The sequence below is a fragment of the Siphateles boraxobius genome, unplaced genomic scaffold (assembly GCF_051911475.1).
Source record: "Siphateles boraxobius isolate OS27281-9 unplaced genomic scaffold, OSU_SipBor_1 7, whole genome shotgun sequence".
NCBI classification, from domain to species: domain Eukaryota; kingdom Metazoa; phylum Chordata; class Actinopteri; order Cypriniformes; family Leuciscidae; genus Siphateles; species Siphateles boraxobius.
This window is the reverse complement of record NW_027509197.1, coordinates 12,306,774-12,326,154: the sequence shown is the minus strand read 5'-3', so window position 1 is coordinate 12,326,154 and position 19,381 is coordinate 12,306,774. Positions and strand designations below refer to the sequence as shown.

At 38.2% G+C, this 19,381-nt stretch overlaps 1 protein-coding gene across 4 annotated transcripts; it reads right to left on the bottom strand.

Annotated features, from left to right (window-relative positions):
- Positions 1-513: 513 nt before the first annotated feature.
- Positions 514-12,999, bottom strand: prkag3b (protein kinase, AMP-activated, gamma 3b non-catalytic subunit). 4 transcript variants are annotated; one of them, XM_077215883.1, is made up of 13 exons: positions 12,846-12,998; positions 11,969-12,011; positions 10,177-10,289; positions 9,962-10,043; positions 8,319-8,377; positions 7,481-7,526; positions 7,336-7,390; positions 7,120-7,246; positions 5,598-5,763; positions 5,478-5,515; positions 5,198-5,344; positions 4,604-4,777; positions 514-1,639 (listed from the first exon to the last, which is right to left on the bottom strand). In XM_077215883.1, the coding sequence occupies exons 1-12, from the start codon at positions 12,861-12,863 to the stop codon at positions 4,661-4,663; spliced, it is 1,011 nt and encodes a 336-aa protein (XP_077071998.1). In that variant the 5' UTR covers positions 12,864-12,998; the 3' UTR covers positions 514-1,639; positions 4,604-4,660. The 4 variants fall into 4 exon arrangements, with proteins under 4 accessions (XP_077071998.1, XP_077072001.1, XP_077072000.1 ...); XM_077215886.1 differs by having other exon boundaries at positions 10,177-10,320; positions 12,846-12,936; XM_077215885.1 differs by having other exon boundaries at positions 10,177-10,317; positions 12,846-12,936.
- Positions 13,000-19,381: the final 6,382 nt, after the last annotated feature.

Below are 19,381 nucleotides of genomic sequence, written 5' to 3'. Positions count from 1 at the left end.
AGTGTGTGTGTATATCTATATATACACAATACAACTCTGTGTTCAGCAGAAGAAAGAAACTCATATTTGGAACAACTTGGGGGTGAGAAAATGATGACAGTTGTCATTTTTTGGGTGATCCTAATGCTATACATGTTTTACCACAAATAGAAATGAATAAAGATTGTTATCCTACATTGTTACTGTCAGTTTCATGTTAAATATTGATTTAGTTTAATTTTGTTTGAACAGCATTCACTTAAAGTGCCAATGTCTTAAGACATTAGTCATTGAATTAGTTCAAATAATAAGTGATTGAAAATATTAGTAGCAATTAAGATATTTAAGGACAAAGGTGTTAGCTATATACTGAAATAAATGTAAGTGTTCAACCTGGTCTGAAACACAATTGATACAAATAAGGTTGAAGTACTAAGCAAGTCATAAGTACTTGACACTGTTTGCTGACAGTGAAAAGCAGGATGTACAAGGATCCACCTCTGGTAAATATTATATGCACCAACAACTCAAACATTTGCCATCACAAGGCTGAATTATTTATTTTCTTATATCAAAATATTATGAAAATAAAATACAACAAATAGCATTTTAAAAATATATAAATGATGCAATTATATTTATATATTATAAGCCTTTGATGCAGTTCAGAATCACTGTTGTAGTCGAAAGAATATACATTTTAAATAGTTATATTCTATAAAGCCGTTTAATCAGTTTGACTTGTTTCCATGCTGTAGAGCAATGGTTTTCTAAAAGCGTGAAGCCTGAACTTGCCTCAAGTTAAAATGTGTTCTTATTGATTAGTGGGTCAAACTTTATAGTAAGTGTCCTTAACTATTATGTACTAAGATTTGAATTAATCATTTGATACAATGCCCTTATTGTGCACATGCATGTTTCTACACTGTTCTTGTATTTTATTACAAGTTATTACATCTATAATTATACTGTTGACCATTCCCTTACACCTTAACCTAATCATACCACTAAAAACCTAACCTGTATCCCACCTCAATAGCTGTAAAAATGTAATATTATCACTTTAAACTTTAAGTATTATCACAAAAATGTCTATATCCAAAGGAGGAAAATATCCTACTTTAGCTATCTTGGTACATCTGGAATCATAGATTCAATGCAGTCAAAGCCATTTTGAGAAAATCTTTTACCAGGACAACTTTGCCTTTTTGACAAAATAATATCAAAGTATAATCACTGCATTAATCATGTAATTATGCAATATAACACTGCAAATCCACTATAAGTAAGTCTGCACAAACACCACAGTGAATTTTGGATTTAATGTGACTAAATGATATACATCTGTTTATTTACAAAGTGAGGATAAGGGGGTCAAAGAAGTTTTATAACAATAATGTTATAAAAAGAGAGATTTTTGCCAGAAGGTTGTCATTATTACATGGCATGCTTAACGTCTGTAGTTTTAGATTATAAAACTGTCTGTAGATTATAATTCTTTAATAAATTACACAAATATAAAAGTAAAATTGCAAAATAAGATTAGACATGTTTAAAGTGAAACATCAAATCCCAAAGTGCTCGCAACATTAAACATATTTACACTTTCTGTCTTCAAGCATTCATCTTCAAGGCTCATGGTTTCTTTTGCGACAAAATTCTGGAAAACAAAATGATGGAAGAACAAGCATTATTGCTTTATTCTTCATTAACAAATGTTCTTGCACTCAAAGAAACACATATTTAAAGGAATAATCTTTCTCTTTAAAATATTTGCTGGTTATATGAAAGATGTATCAAACCTAAAGAGCTAAATAGTCCATGCACTCCAGAGCAAACATTATAAATAACACAACAGATACACTATTAGAAAAAAATGACACACAACCCATAACTACGGTACTCTTTGAAAAGGTACTACACAAATAAATGTTCTTTATTGACATCTATGGTTTCATAAATAACTCAACACACAAATTATTCTCAAATATTGCACCCACACAAATATAGCTGCATAATTTATCCAACTGGCTAAATAATACACAGAAGCAGAAAAAAAGAGGAGTATTTGCTTTATAAGCCAAACCTGAGAAAAAGGAACCATAATAAATAATTTTCATTTTGAACAGAATGAAAGCCTATTAATAAAGACTGCATCATTTTATAGTTAAATGACCCAGGGATTAAAAATGGCCATTTTAATGGGTTTCAATAGGGAACATTTTTGTCCTTAGTGTAACTATTTTGTGTGCCTAAATAGATTTATGAAAGGAAATGAGGGTGAAATGTTAAAATTCCAATAAAAAGAAAATGTATGCAGTTGGTGTTCACACAGGCAAAATAATTAAAAATAATAATAATTAAAAAAAAGTCCTTAAAGGGCATATTGCAGTTTTTTCTGCTTAAAATTAATATATAAACTTGTCTGAAAATACCACATGAAAAGTTAATGCAGGATTTAAAATTGTTTTTGAAGACATAAGGGCACAAATTTAGTAGAAAACTTCAAGTCATGTCACCTTCATTTATATAGCGATTTTAACAATATGGACTGTTTCGAAACAGCTTTACAGTGATAATAGGAAATTAAAGTAACAGAGATTGTTTTGGCTTTACAGCAGCTCTAGAATAAAGTTATTGTCCAGCGAAAGTTAGTTTAGATTGATTCACCTTCATCGCAACGATCATTAGTTATTATCTTAGTGGCCGCTTCACGACACCGTTCTAACAGAAAACCCTTAACACGCTCAGGCCAGCTCATTTGCAGAATTATTTATCGCTTCCGCATAGCCATGTGAACCGGAACTATTTTGACAACGTTTTATCTGTACAGAGGTAAAGGGAAGGAGGCCTTCACAGGGGAGAGACTAGTTGACACTTCCGGATTGCGTTGCCGTCGTGTCCAGGCGCAGGTCCTTGATCAGATCTGGATACGGCGGACTGCGGACATTTGACAGTTCCCTTGACCGTGTTGAATTATATTTTTTTTCCATCATCGCGTCATATTACGTAACAAGAGGGAGTCGCTTGCCGGGCTCTGCGTTCACTTAGCGCAGAGTAGGTTGGTATTCAGTAGGAGCGGTCCTGATTCAGTGTGTTTTCTGTGGTTATTGTATTTCCATTTATCATCGTCGTGGGAAATTATTGTGAATTATGGCCTGTCAGGACTTCGAGTCCACAGGTTTCCAAACAAGAAAAAGGATGGTGCTATCTTCCGTCGGTGGGTGCCATATGTGCAGGTGAAAAGACAGGACTTCGCTTCCGCATCTGCTTCGAAAAATGCGGTAGTGTGTAGCGTTCACTATAGATCGGATCACTATAGATCGGATGATTATAATCCCTGCGATATGATGGAGTTATATGATGACGGTGATATGGGCACTGTCACAGCATCTTCATCGGGGTGCCCGGTCCGTCGTCAGAATGTGGTTCGGCCGCCGGCAGGAAACATGATGGTCACGGATCCGTCAGAGATCACTCATTGTACATCTGTTTTACAAAATGTGCCTTGTCGTAATTTAATTCATGAACATATCCTACATAAACTTGTAATGTAATGCATTTATGTGTTTGTTATTAGTCTGCAGCCGAAACTTATTATTATCATAAATAGTTATATAATTCATTTTCAAGCTTTACAAAACCACCTTAATGTTTGTGTTGGCTGTTTCTACATTATACAGTAAGACAGTTGTGATAGTGATTTTTTTGTATTCATTGTCACCAAAATGGGGCCATTCAAAGCCTTTATAAAGTCCCTCTTTCTCTGGAAGCTGTCTCCTAATGGCTGACAACACATGCAGGTAAGGGTCCAATACTTTGCTATTGCCTGATACATGATAATAATCTGTACAATATTGTGATCTGAGCATAGTGTTATACATAATGTTGGCTAGCGTGGATTATATCTATAAGCTAACACTGGTCTCTCACACCACAACTCAATGTGTCTCCTCTGACCGTTCTGTCTAATCCTGGCCTGTCCCTGCTCTCTTGGCTGCATAGCAGGCTCATAATTAACTTATATGGCTGATGTCCGTCATACAAGTAAACATTTACAATTTCCTCAGCGTCCGAACTTTCGTTGCGATCTATTGCTTTTCTATGGTTTTCCTTGACCGCACTCCCTCCCGTTACGTCACTTCCGGTTTGGCGGTTTTCAGATGAGGGAGTAAAATGTTCTCAGAAAAACGACTCTAGAAGCCTTAATAGCGTTTTATAAGTATATATTTATATTTAAGTCTAGTTCCTACATTATTTCTCTATTCATTGACTGGGTACTCTAACCTGCAATATGCCCTTTAAGGATGCACAAGGGTTAAAGAACTGTTGGACTGAAAGGAACCAAAAAATAGTTCTTGTATGGTACCACTGAGAAAACCCCCCTTTGGAAACTTTATTTTTAAGAGTGTAATATATACCATTTAGGATCTAAAATGTACATTTTAGGTAACAATATGTTACTTTAAGTTACTAAAATGCACCTTTTAGGTATAAATATAAGGTACAAATGTGTACCTTTAGACCCAGTGACAGCTTTTGTACCATTTATCTGAGAGGGATGTTAATCTGAGAGATAAAGAAAGAGAAATACAGCAAAAAGGAAAAAAGACAGTCTGCCTACCTGTTAACAGAGGATAGGAAGTGAGGATGATGGTGGAGAGGAAGCTCTCCACTGGAGTTAACAGAAAAGTGCTTCAACGCCTGCAGGAGTCAAAACCAGTGCCTGAAGCAAATCAGAGAGTGAGACGATTCCCTTCACCACATCCTCTGTGTCCACCAGCACTAGACGGTGAACCTGAAACAGCATATGCACCTTAGCCAGTGTACAGTAGACGCCATGTTTCACTTGATGAGATTAAAAACAAGCCATCAGTTCTTTGATACTCTAGTATAGACCATATGTAGCCCGCCCCTTTTTAGCGCTGTGCTTGTGTTTTGTCTTCCAGTTTGTATTTCCACAGTTAAGATCTTATGGATTTATGAATTAACCGCTCGTTTTAAAATCTTCCTAGTCTACTGACATTTGTTATGACATCCGCTTCAAACATTACAATTCTCATGATAACTTTCGTTAACTCTACAAGAAGTAAATCCACTTCACCAGCTAATTACTCTTTAACAGCGATGCCATAGAAATATACAGTTACCGCAAAAACGGAAGTTCAAAGACAAAATTCTTAATATCATGTAACATGGCAACTATTTGTTCTAATACCTCTGCCTCAGCGATGCGATCAATGATGGTTTCGAGGGTCTCGTGAGGGTAACACTTCAGCACCCCCTCAATGCAGCACCAGCGGCCCTGAATGGCTTCCTGCATCGTCATGTTCAGGTTGTTGTAGCTTTGCTGTGCAGCCAAATTCTGTTGAAGAATCAGGAACACGTAAATGCTGATAATACTGACAAATACCAAATTTAAGCTTTGTTTATTACATCTGAAAGCCATTTGCTGTAACAATCATTGAAATAAGAGGTGTGGATGTGAGTCTACGTACAATGACATCAAATCTGGAGTAAAGAGCCACCACTTTCCCTAAAGAAAATGAAAAAATATCAGAAAAAGCTACATGAAATATACTTTTGGTTGAAGAAAAACAAACAGCCGTACTCCGTACCTTGCTCGTTGATGACGGGCAGGGCTGAGACCCTTCGCTCTACAAATATTGATAAAGCGTCATAAACTGTTTCGCTCTCCCTGATAGTTGCGATGCTCTTGAATGTTCCGATTTCCACTTCCTCAATCCGCTTCTGTAGAAATCGTGGCTTGGGGATCATAGAGCCCTGAGATATAGAAAGCAAATATTCAACATTCAATACAGAACTATGGTGACAGTCAACATAATGTAACATATTGAAAGTGCCAACACATTCTCATGGTAATTCATAACTATTTTTTGTTTTGTCTTTTTCATTTGTATGTTTTTGTAAGATCTGCTTACACCTCACTTAATTTTTTTTTTAAAAAGATACAAATCTGCTACTTTTTATCTTAAATTTTTGACTTTTCTGACCTCACAATTGCGAATTTACATCTTGAGACGTTTTTTCTCAGAAATGGGATATAAAGTCAGAATTGCAGGATGAACTCTCAATTGCAAAGAATATGCAATACAGTTTTAGTTTATAACTCACATCTAGCAATTACGAGTTTGAAAGGTAATTCTGAGGAAAAAAAGAGAACAATTCTGACTTTATACTCGCAATTGCTAATTTATGCGAGATGTAAACTAAAACTTGCAATTGCGAGTTATAAAGTCAGAAATGCAGGATATAAACTCGCAACTGCAAAGAATATAGTCAGAATTGAGAGATAATGATTCTCTCGCAATAATGACTTAATAATTACTGTTCTTGCACTTTATAACTCGCAGTTGCGAGTTTATATCTCACAAAAAAAAATTTTTCTCAAAATTGACTTCTTTCCCCAATGTTTCCCAATGAATTCATTCGAAATTGCCACCTTATAATAGTTACATTGCTACATGAGATTGGGTTGAAAGGTGGATTGGGTTATGTTCTGTTAGCAAATATTTAATTATGTTAAAAGCTAGTGGCGAGTATGCAGCATTACACAAAATGCAGTCAGCCATGATTAACTTGTTCAATAACAGTGCTGGTTATTCAGGTCACATAATATGTCAGCTCTCATGAGGTGATCAGCTCCTTTTAAAAGAAAAGTGTGGTCACATCAGCAAAATCTGCTGGCAAAAAACTCCATTGTCTAATGTCAATAGTTTAGTGATGTATGAAGCAGCACTCATACAGTAATTAGTTATTAGTAAGTAATTTTTTCATATCAATCAAGCTTTCTGTTGGTCAACGTGGTACATTTGCATGAAAAACTCAAGAAATCTGCATGGGGAAAATGTTTGCCCTTTAGTGATATTCTCGGTTGTGTGGATTCCTTATTAGAAAGACTGGATTTCTCCCATGATAATTCGCCGAACAATGTTAAATTTAGACAGCTTTTATTGAGCTTCTCATCTGACTGAATCACCATCTCACATGTGTGGAAATCATTTTAAATAGTATTCCTCTGTTTTATTTATAAATGAGTAAACTTTTTAATGAGGTAAAAATAACTGAGTGCACATTTAATGCAAGGTTATATAAAGAGAACAACATAAAAGCTCTTACAAAGATGTGTAAGAACTTGAGGATGCGTTTATGGGTGAGTATGTGGAGGACGTTCCCTGATTCTGGATCTATGACGGGTAGCCGGTGAATCTTGTTCTTCAGTAAAGAATAAATGGCTTTGAAGAGGCTGACAACAGAAAACACAACTCTCTGTCACTAGAAAGATTAAAGAAAAGAAAAAAAAGCAAGCAAAGTGCGGTAGAAGTCCTGGTTTACCTGGATTCAGGTGTGATGCTGATCAGGGAGTTGAGAGAATACTGTAGATAGATCGCTAGAAGAGGGAAAACAGAGCTTCTAATTTAAAACATTACAATAATACATATACACATACATATTTATTCTCAAAACTATACACAGTCACCTCTCCATGTTTCAATCTTGTGTTCCTCCAGCTCATAAATCTGAACCTAAAACAGAAAAAGAATCTGATCTGATCTTATCTTTATCAATGTTGAAAACAGTTGTGCTGCTTAATTTTTGTGGAAACCTAAGTTCAAAAGAACAGCATTTATTTGAAATAGAGAGCTTTTGTCACATTATAAAATGAAAACGCTCAAAAAGGTCAATGTGTGCTTGTTATATCTTATGCTTTTTAATGCAATAATGGTTTAAATGTTTTTGGAGCGATGAGAACATCGATACCATGAGGATTATTCAGTAACAATTTTCACAACTAAATCCAGTTTCCCCAATATTTATCTAAAGCCTCCCTGTGGTAAAAAGAAATCAAGCTTTTAATACTGTTTATATGTCAATGTGGTGTTTTTAATATGCTTTAAGACAAACTATTTGCAAATTCATAAGTCAACACCATTGCGGAGTATTTTCTCCACAAAACTGCAGTGAACCTAAGATGGTCTCAAAAATGCAGTTTAAAATCGTTGGTGTTTCTGACATCACAAACTACCTTGTAACCACCAATCACGTCAATGTGTGGTCGTCAACGAGTGGATATCTGAGCTGGTGTGAGTGAGTGGAGGCGGGGCCAATTTGCATATTCATAGAACTGCATATACTAAATGAGGCAAGGGTGTAGTTACATTCAAGCTATTTTAAGACATGAGGTAGTTTTTTTTTCAAGGAAGAAAAACTAAATATGTCATTTGGGTGATCAAAGGTGAGTTTTAAGGTATACAATTATTGACTACAGGGGGACTTTAAATTTGGGAAAAAAGGTGTTAGATAGTGTCTTTGGTTACCAAGGGTGATTTGTAGTAACGATGGAGAATGTTGATAAAGTCTGTAATGGTGAGCATCCCTGCAAAGACAGAAATAGCACAAGGACAACATAAACAGGAGCACTCAGGTTTAAATTCAAATGTTAATTCACACAAGCCGATCTGGAACTGACCAGACAATACTGAACTTAAAGTTCTTAAGCAAATTAAAGTACCAAGAGGCTAACATTACCATAAACATACTAACTCTCTCACTATGCAATGAAACACGTTCCTGCGCCCAAGTTTCCTTTCAGTAGGAGGATATGCTTTCTCATTAGCATGGCTATTATTACTCCCAGAGAAGGTTCAAGGGATTAGAGCTCTACCCTGCCATTTCCCACCAGATACCATCGCCCAGAAGTCACACTAAACTTAGACGCTGGCACGGACGGAGAGGATAGGGTGCTGAGTATGATCAATCAGAGCTGTGTCAGCACACACACGTACAGTATGTATACATGATGAATCTTCGCTTGTAAACTACCATTTCAAAACTTTGGGGTCTTTTAATGTTTTTGAAAGAAGTCTCTTATGCTTACCAAAGTTGCATTTATTTGATCAAAAATACAGTAAAAAAAACAACAACAAAAAAACAGTAAAATTGTGAAATTTTATTACACTTTAAAATAGCTGTTTTCGAATATAATATATTTTAAAGCGTCATTTATTCTTGTGATAGCAAAGCTGAATTTTCAGCATCATTACTCTAGTCTTCAGTGTCACACGATCCTTCAGAAATCATTCTAATATGCTGATTTACTGCTCGAGAAACATTATCAATGTTGATCAATGCAGTTATGCTGCTTAATATTTTTATATTGAAACGTTGATACATTTTTTCAGGATTCTATGATGAATAGAAAGTTCAAAAGAACAGCATTTATGTCTTCACGGTACCATTTGATCAATTTATTGCATCCTTGCTGAAGAAAAGTATTGATTGATTTCTGCAGAGCAATTACTGAAAGCAATCAAATATGCGTCACTGTCACTTGATGGTGGATCTGGTGAAGAAGCTGTCAACGATCATAATATTGATTTTGAAGTTTTGACAATACGTTTGAGATATTGTGGAAAAGAGCCCAGATGCTGACTGTACTGAGAAATGAGCTCTAAAGAGGACAGTGATGGTATAAAACATCTGCTCAAACTGAAACCTCTCAAGCAGATCCATCCATGTTAGATATAGATCCGGGTCGCTAAAGACCTGAATATGTAAAAATGATTGGAGAAACATTCATGCATTTAAGGGTCAATGCTGTGATTTAGTCAAAAGCAGCTGATCATCTGTAGAAGGCGATTTGTGTGATTATTGTGAGCAACTGTTTGGGAAACCAGTGCATTCCAGAAAATCCCTGAAGGAGTAGTATGTCGAATGTCATTCACTATCTACGCATTTTCTATCCTACATATATAGGACCCGAAATCAAATGGATGGTAGAGCTCAGATATAGTGGTTTAATGGGATTGCTGAGTGTTTTAGCATATGTGAAACATGTTCGCTTTTCTTAACATGGGTTAGGATGTTGCAGTGACATTATAAGATTTCAGTAATCTGATGCAGGCTCACAGCTGACCAACCACACTTTGACAGGCTCAGCAGAACCCTAACGTTTGCTCACCTACGAAACACTGCAGCTTGTTGTCCCATAAAGGTGCCGCTCTGACGCCGTTTGCAACCATTGCAAAGAATGCTTTCTTCACCTGTACACATCACTCACATATTTCACTGTTTATGCTCTCTGAACATTTCAATCTGGAATATATATGAATACTGTTTATGTAAATCAATCTAAAACACTGTAGTGAGGGATGTGACTTCAGCACATTAGCACACCTGCAGTGTTGTGTCAAAGATGACCAGTTTGGAGCTTGTTGGAATGGCATCGTAGCAGCAGTGACTCATGAAGAACTTGGCGTACACGTCTGAGTCAGGGTCTTGGAGAGGCTCTTTAGAGGGAGACAGAGAGGGAGACCCCTGCTGCAGGTCGGTCAGTCTGCAGCTGTGACAGTCCTGAAACACTCATCTATCCATATTTCCAGTTAATCCATTTCAAAAACTAACATATGCTGAAATCAATCAGATTTATCAAGGCATAAAATCTCCCCAGCAAGATTTTTTTCTCTTTTCTGAAGATTCATGGACCAACACTATTTGTGGGAAAAGAAATGGAAGAAATTTGTTTTTGGTTAAAAACAATGGAAATATAAGACAGCTGGAGGAGCCTTTTACTTCACATTTGGGACCAAAGGTAGCTATAGTGATGTTGTGTAGATTTGTGATAGCAGTGATGGACACTAGGTGCGTTCACGACATGTCAGAAATATCGTTAGTATGAGATTTCGACTTGTAAAAAGCGTTCACGTCCTTGTAGAACTCACAAGTGTACAACTTGTAAATTCAGAATTTTCAGGGAGCTACAACTTGTACCACGTGAGCGCTGTACCACCTGATGGCTGCAGATTCATATTGACATTGACAGTTTTGCCACTTGCCAGAGAAACGCTTAATTCCAAACGCAAGGATGTGAACAACTCAGAATAGAATTGCATGTGTTGTCATCTCGTAATTACCACATGGTGTGAAAGCAGCACCTTCACAAATTTCTGTGGTTCTTACGGTGCGGGTCCACTACAGCGGCAAAACTCCGCTCAGTGCCGCTGGCAACGCTATAACGCCTCTGCTTTGGGGTGTGTCTATTGCGAGTGCGTTTAATCTGTTTTTCAACACAAACTCAGTATAATCATTAGAGATACACACAATTACATTCGGAAATATACAAGCTTTGTTTCCAAATGCCCCAAGCAAAGATTTTCTGTCAATTTTACAAAGTTTTATAAACCCAGCGAGTATAATCACAATGAACACATCCAAAATGATATTTTTAACATATAACTGCAAAGTGTCTAAATTGTAAACAAAATGATTTACACACTAAATCCAGCATAAACTCCGGCACAATTTGCATATTTTTAAACTCAAGACAGACGTCATATCCCGAACCTCACAGCAACTGGCTGCCGACTGCGTTTTTTGCTTCCCAACCTTTTGACGCTCTCAATGCTTGCTTCGGTCCGCTGTCAATCCCAAAATGCATAGCGTGAGCGTGAAGCTCGACTTCCATAGGAATATATTGAAAACGCTCACTCCGTGCCAGTGGACACGCACCGTAAGAAGCTGAAGTCGTCTCAGTTGGGGGCACTAAAATAACTATTATTTTTTAACTCACTTTCGCTACAAAAGCAAAATACATAATCCGCAAAATCGTTTGTATGACTTTCCAAAAGGCGAAAAAAATACATTGAGAGATTAATAATCACATTGGTCATAGAAAAAGATGAGAAATTAGCCATTTTTGCAAAGTTTTTGGATTTAGTCTTAAACCCCTTGAAGGAGACAAGTTGACTTCTTACTCAAACTTTTTTGGCTTACCTTTACTGGAAAAAAAGAAAATGATTTAATAGATCACCTTAATATTTCGGTACATTTTAAAAACGATTATATCAAATTAACTAAAATTAATAATTAATTAAATAACTCAAATAATACAATAGGTCACTGGAGTTAAAAGCTAAGAAATGGCTGTGTTAATAAACACACAGGATCTACAAAAGATACTGATAGATACCTGTCTTCTTCATGGTGAGCCCCTCATCCTCCACAAAGGGGAACTAAAAGAGAGAAGATATGGACTTTCACTATAAGGATAGGCTCAATATGCTCAAAAAAGCAGTCAAGAGAAGTGAAGAGGACATAGCATCACCTTATGTAAACAACTATTACATCAAAAATATCAAAAGAAAATGTCAGCAGCAATAATGTTATTGATCTGTATATTAGCTCCGGCCTTGTGCCTACAGCCGAATCCCAGCCATAACGGATTGTGACTGATATTGCTTAACTGCAGCATATTCTGCCACAGAACCCCACAGAGAAGGGTCTATTATCTCAACAGTATGACTAGAAGGATAAATCAGGTTGCAAATAACATTTTCATATGATATTTTATATTTCTGACAATTCATTTAACCCCAACCAATTCTCATGCAGCAAAGTCTAAACTTCACTCACGTGTTAACACTAGTCTTTTGTTGCCATGCAATCACTGTTTTATTTTCTTTCTTTCAGGAAAAGCAAATGTAGTTAATTATTATCAGAAATAATGTTTTCATGCTACATATTTCTACCTCACCCTGAACTTGATCTACACAGAGGCCTTGTCTCCATGCACTGTTCAGATCTCCAAAAATAACCTCAAACATAAACACAGTGTGCAAAGCAACCAGAAAGACTAGCTATGCATTTGTTATCTGTTGAATGCACTCATTTTGTAACGTCAACACTGAAACAAGCCAGGGGGGGGGGGTCAGTTTGTTGATAGAATTTAGTTTGTAAAACTTCAGCAAACATCAAGATAATCGTTAATATGATGATGTTTTCAAGTTTAAGCTGTCACAACAGTTCCTGGAATAAGATTCACCTCATCAGAAACATTGCCACCTTACCTCTGTCAGGGGGTCCATGTTCTGGGGTCCCACCGTGAGGCAAACGCTTTCAGTGCTTGAGCTGACCTGACCGGAGCATACTTCAGCTGTAGGCTACTCCCACCTCTGAGTGCAGTGCACAATCTAAATCAGGAGAGAAAGCCGGCCCAGGCACGCAGAGGGCTGAACGTGAGAGAGGGGGAGGAGAATCACAGTTGTTGCGACTGTGTGTGGCTGTGTATTCACAACACCCCTGCATTAGACCTGGTCCTGGACAGCATAATCAGGAGTCTCATATACAAGATGTGCGTGGGATCCTTACTAAACGTGTACGTGCGCCCGAAAGCCAAAAATGCCATACGCAAAAAAGTATTCAGAACTTTAAAACCAGAACCTGCACAGAATTCACTTTATAAAGATTGTGCGCACATGTGTCTACTCTTCGAAATAACCATATATAATACAGTTATTACGTTCCTGTGTATTTTGCGCGAATGAGGATTGGTGTTTGGACAGATATTATGTTTTGCGGTAGTATGCCATACGGAACCGTTGCCACGGACCGTTTTAACATCCGCAGTGGGGCTCGACAGCCTTAAGGCCTCGTTATGCTTCTGCGTCAACTCCACGGTGTAGCTACGCCGTCACTCCTACGGCGTCGTTGCCGTTTTATGGTTCTGCGTCAGGTTGAGTTGCATCGCGGTGCATCTGACCAATCACAGCCCTTGTGGTCTGCGTCGCATCGATGCGTAGTTACAATGTTTTGGAGGTGCACGTCGAGCTACGGTGGAGGGGTTCGCGGCGACGCAGAGGGGTCTGCGGGGGTCCGCCGTCGATTCGACGCAGAAGCATAAAACAGGCTTTAGTCAAACGGGTTGGCGCGTATGGTCGGGTTGTGGAGAGGTTGTGAGAGATTGTGGTTAGGTCAAAGGAGCAGCCCCAGCAGCAGGAGGGATGTAGAGGTCAGTAAGCTGGGCTGAGTTGAGTGGGGGACGGAAGGGGGTGACTGGGATGCCAGAGTCACTGTCGAGCCCTCTTGAGGTGTCGTGGGCTAGTCGACGAAACACTGAGGACGGAAGGTGCCCACTTGAAAACCCTAGAGATGTCCCCTACTCAGCTCAATCCAGACGGTTGTCATGAGAGGACCGCACAGTGGTTGCAGCCGTTGTGTGTGCAAATACACTGCAGCTATTAACACCAGACAGAAGGAGGTTCACATCACCATATGGAAAGAAGCGTAAATGGATGGAGAAGCATAGGTTACTGTAAAGCTACGTCTTAAGGCCTCATTATGCTTCTGCAGCAACTCCACGGCGTAGCTACTTCATCAGCATGAAGTTCTAACATCTACTCTCGTGTAATGGAAATCATTTTATGGAGCTTACAACGCCTAGTTTTACTATGCATATCCTCATCTGCATACCATTTGCATATGATTATTCATCCATGTGATAACCTGTTTAACGGTGGGCCTACAAGACATTAGGAAAATATGAAATATGGATGTGCCGTCCACATTACATAATAAAAATCATTTAGTAGCCCATCCTTGCCTTGTTTTTGAATAAATAAATCAAATAGTGTAAAATACATTTCAGAGAAAGGTTTTCCTCAATCTTTTCCACTGGCCAAATAGTATTTTTAATTGATTAAATATTTTTTATGGAAACAAATAGACCTGGTTGTGCATTTGCACGAAACTAATTTCTCAGACAATCTGCTATTATCATGATAAGCAATTATCTCTGTAGTTAAAACATAAAAACACAGCATGCCAGAGGAAAAGTTTTCAGAAGCATTGCATCCACAACACAACAAATATTTCTATTTATTGAATATAAAAAATGTTGTAACTTCTCAGTAATGATATCATGTAGTTTAAGTGTTTAACTCCATTAATGAGAATTGTATATTTAATCTAAATGTTTATATCAGAAGTATAAGAGTTTAAATTATTATTTTATTTATTTAAACTGTTATTGTGAACATGCACTGTAGGCTATTTATGATTAGGACTCATAATGATCGATTTACGGTTTTACTTCATCTACCGTTAAGAAAGGCTATGTGTGTCAGTATCACTACACGGCCCAACGCGCTCGCTGGCACGGACATTTAAGAAGGAATGGATATTTGCTTCAAGTGATAGTCTTAGTGAGTGAAATTATATTTCTATTATCTTTCTGTAAATGTATAATTTTCTTTAGATTTTCTGTTTAAAAGTGACCAAAAAGACATTTAACTCCAGCTCCAAAACGTTCGCATAGGTCAGAGTTTACCCGTCAAGTTTTTATAAATCAACTTATGCGTCGGAAGTGGCGTAGGCCTACGCCTCTTTCAGGGTCTGTTTTGTGCATACGCCACGGTTATAAATGAGGCCCCAGGACCTCAGTCAAAACATGTGTAAAATGACTTAACCTTACCCATTACAAAAAGTCATGGGAATTTAAGACATTTGTGACTTGCTAATTTATTAATTAATGTTTAATGGAAGATTAAACTAATCAGCTAAAAGCATACTGTTGACATTACGGTCCACTGCTACAATGATCACAGTATGTGCCTTTGGACACTGTGTTCATCATTTTGCTCTCCGAGATTACATTAGGCCACCGAGGGGAGTTTGCATTAGCAGTAGTCAACACCATTTGGTAATGCCAGGGCTACTTCAACCCGGTTCATGCTGCTGGTTCGAGGATTTTTTTCTTCTTGGTGTGAAGATCAAGGAATTGATCATTCACTGTAATGCACTGAAAGTAAAGAGTTTCTTAAAACATCTATTAGAAGACAACAAAGCGGCTCCTACCTTAAAAGTGTGTGTTGCCGCCATATCGTCATTTTGCTCTCCGAGATTACATTTGGCCACCGAGTGGGTTTCATTGTCACTGAATACATGTGTAGACTATAATTATAAAGGCCAGTTTTCTTTATAACTCATTACAGTACAGTAAGTGTCTTTCTATTTATGGGCAATAATGTAACAGAAAGCTGAGAAAATAATTATAATTAAAAGGTAGACTAACTCCTATAACTTCAGGCATTGGTTTGGCTCTGCTCCTCTGTGCGAATAAATGTGGTTCGCGGCACAGGTGTAAAAGTCTAAAAAATATATTGCGCGACAAAATCAAGATATACAGTGTTAGGTTTGTGAGGATGTAATCACTGTCATGCAGGTTATCATATGACACGTAGTGCCATTCAAAGGCCAGTTTTTGATCCGTTTTACGTGCGATTTAGGGTTGTCAAGATTATAAATCATCTACTATTGACTTCTCCAGGCTGATGTTCTTACTGTTTGAGCTCTTACGGCTCTCTGTTATCCTAGCTCAACCAGGTTTAGCCCTACTGCAAGTTTAAAAGTGTTGTGCATCAGCAGCGACTGAGGCACCATTGACAAAGAGACTTTTGCTTCCCACTCTTCAGAAATGGCAGAGATGAAAGACTAGTATCAGCCATGCCTACACCAGTGGATCAGGGTGACTTTCAACTTCTGCGTACTATGGAATTGGATGTCCTTTCTTTGAGGGCATCCAATTTGCATTTCTATTGTGAAGCATTGGTGGAACCTGCCATGCAATCACAGACTCGGCCAATTCAGACAGTGTTTTTCAGACAAGATTCTGATGCAAATGTGTTTACAATGCCACCATGTCAGAACTTCATGACAGAATTCTCCAATGCACTAGTAGGTTCCACTGTGCTTAGGAGGAGGTCAAAGACAGCCCATACTCCAGCTTCAATGGCCAAGGCTGATTCCATTGGAATCGTGCGCTGCCGCTGCCCAAGTGCACTATGGCCGTTTCTCAATACCAAGTACGCAAACTTCGGACTTGCGTCCTTGGTAGTTCAGACTTGCCAAGTTGGACTCAGGAGAACAAACTCCCGAGGACGCAAGTCCGGTTATTCTGCAAATGGAACAGCTGCGTTCTTGATCGCTTCACCCAGCACGCTCTGGCTACTCCGGTTATCACACTTTATGTATATTTTAGCCAGTAATATGGTATGGAAAATCTCTTTGGATATGGAAACATGGTATAAAATATAACTCTGCTTCTTTTCATCAACAATAAAATGAAATGTGTAATAAAACACCACTCTGCAACTTTTCATGTAAAAAAAAAATCTTAAACATATTAATGGCCACACAAATGTGGTTCAGGCAACGCACATTGATTATCTTCACTGCATATATTTATAACTACACGAAATATAAAACACAACCCTGCTTCTTTTTGTTTTCATTTTAAAAATATGAAACATTTTTGATCATTGAAACTGACATTTAACAAACAGAGACAGGGTTGTGTCATTTTATTTTATTATACATGTACACAGTGAAGAGAATGTATAGTAAAATAGTAAAAAAAGTTTTAATGATCAATAATATCCAGTATAAAAGTATAAGTTGCCTAATTGGTATAAGAAGCAATACAATGAGAAATAAAGCAAACAATTCAGTCAAACATAAGTCAGCTCTCTAATAGACTACAAAGTTAAAGTTAAATAGCCTAAATATATAAAATTATGAAACTTCACTTTGCCCTCAGCCAAAACGTTTTGCCATGGAACAAACTATAGATTAATGAGACCAAAGATCGACTTATACACAAGACAAATTACATCTCATGTTTAACCACTAGACTAGAGAGCCAGCGGCAAACATCCGAAGGACTAGCCGAAGAAAAGCTGTTCCAGTCGGGGTTAATGAGCACTGAACTCCCGGTGATCGTCTGGATCTCACAACTCCGAAAAAGTCAGATACATTTTTCAAATAGGCGCTATCTTTATAAATAAACCACAGATTTGAGCTTTAAACAACTACATTCTCGCCTGAAACACTATTAAAATTACATTTCGTGACACAATAACAGTAGTATTTCTATATTACTATAATAATATATTATACGTTTTCTCCTCTGCTATTGACGCTTACTGGTTGGTGCGAGATGCATTCTGGGATACCTGGCTGTCTCAAGTCCACACAAGTCACCTCTCGATGCATCCTCGGTAAAAGGGGTGGATAAAGAACACATCCGGGGATTTGAACTGGACTTGGCTAGATGTGAACTTTGAATTGGAACCGTACTTTGGCAGCGACTGATGACGTTTCACAAGTCCACAAGAACACAAGTACAGACAAGAATGCATATTGAGAAACGGCCTATCTGGACGTACTGACTCATTATTGTAGAAGGCATACGAGTCAGTAGCTTATGTAACTTGAGCAGAGAATACTATCTGCCAGCTGCTTCTTGCCCTAACCCTGCCATCAAATGTGGACCCTTCTGTGCCTCAGTTCCTACGGACTGCTCTATTGACAATGGGTCATGTGACTCGTGAGCTTGGGACACTCTCAGAGATTGCATCACCACAATGCTTCTCAACTTCAGATGGCACAATGACAGAAGGACTGAAGAGCCATAGAGGGACTGAAGAGCATACTGAAATTAAGGGGAGTGTACCTAGCGCTACAACACTTCTTACTAGCATTGATAGGCCGCCATGTGCTTGTTCAGTCAGACAACACAGACTGTCTTTCATTTTAATCATCAAGGTGGCACCAGGTCTCTCGCATCTTTACAGCTAACTTGCAAGAGGTCAGATGGTCTCTTTACCAACTGGCTTCAAAAACTGGCTTGTCAGATGGTCTCTTTACCAACTGGCTTCAATAAGCGCGGTTAATTTCCCAGGAACGGACAATCAAATCACGGATGCTCAGATCAGGGATCAGCTACGTCCGGGGAAATGGGGCTGTATGGCTAAGCAGAAGTGGACCTGTTTGCATCAGAACTGACCACTCATTGCCAGGGGTGGTTTGTGAGGACTGAAAAGTCCAGCCCACTGGGACAGGATGCATTAGCCCATGAGTGGCCATGTTGCCTGCTGTATGCATTCCCTCCATTTTCAATTCTATGTGAGATTATACCGAATATTCCTGTTACAACACAAAGTACTTTTAATGGCACCTCAATGGGCAGCCAAGCCATGGTTTTCTCTTCTTCTAAATCATTTGCAGGGCCAACCATGACAGCTTCCCATCAGAAGAAACCGCTGTAAGTTAAATGGGCATGTTTGGCATCTGGATCCGGCTCATCTTCAGCTTCGGGTCTGGCCACTGGGTCCAGTTCACTGTTTTTGTGGTTGTGAATCAGCAGTAGTCAACACCATTGGTAATACCAAGGCTACTTCAACACGCTTCATGCTGCTGACTCGAGGACTTTTTTTTCTTGGTGTGAGGATCAAGGAATTGAACGTTTACTGTAATGCACTGAAAGTACAGAGTCTCTTAGAAAATCTATTAGAAGACAACAAAAGCGACTCTGCTCTGACATATCTGCTCATCATGCTCCAGTTGATGGTCCTTCCTTGGGGTCCTTCCTTGCTAGTAGTTTTCTAACAAAGCATTTAAAGGCTGTTTGTTTTATGTCTTTTCCTGTGTGGGACTGCTCATACTCAAATTCCTTTGTGCACGACCTTCGAACCATTGGGTGTCGTGGACAGTTATTCCTTATAAATGAGTTGGTATGTGTCATCCATTAGTGCTTAGCACCGCCTGT

Excerpts from the sequence above, each read along its gene's own strand:
- prkag3b (XM_077215884.1), bottom strand. Across the intron at positions 8,378-9,961 it reads CAAGCTGCAGTGTTTCGTAG|GGATGCTCACCATTACAGAC; the intron begins GTGAGCAAACGT and ends CTGTCTTTGCAG. Across the intron at positions 5,345-5,477 it reads ACTCCAGATTTGATGTCATT|AATTTGGCTGCACAGCAAAG; the intron begins GTACGTAGACTC and ends ATTCTTCAACAG.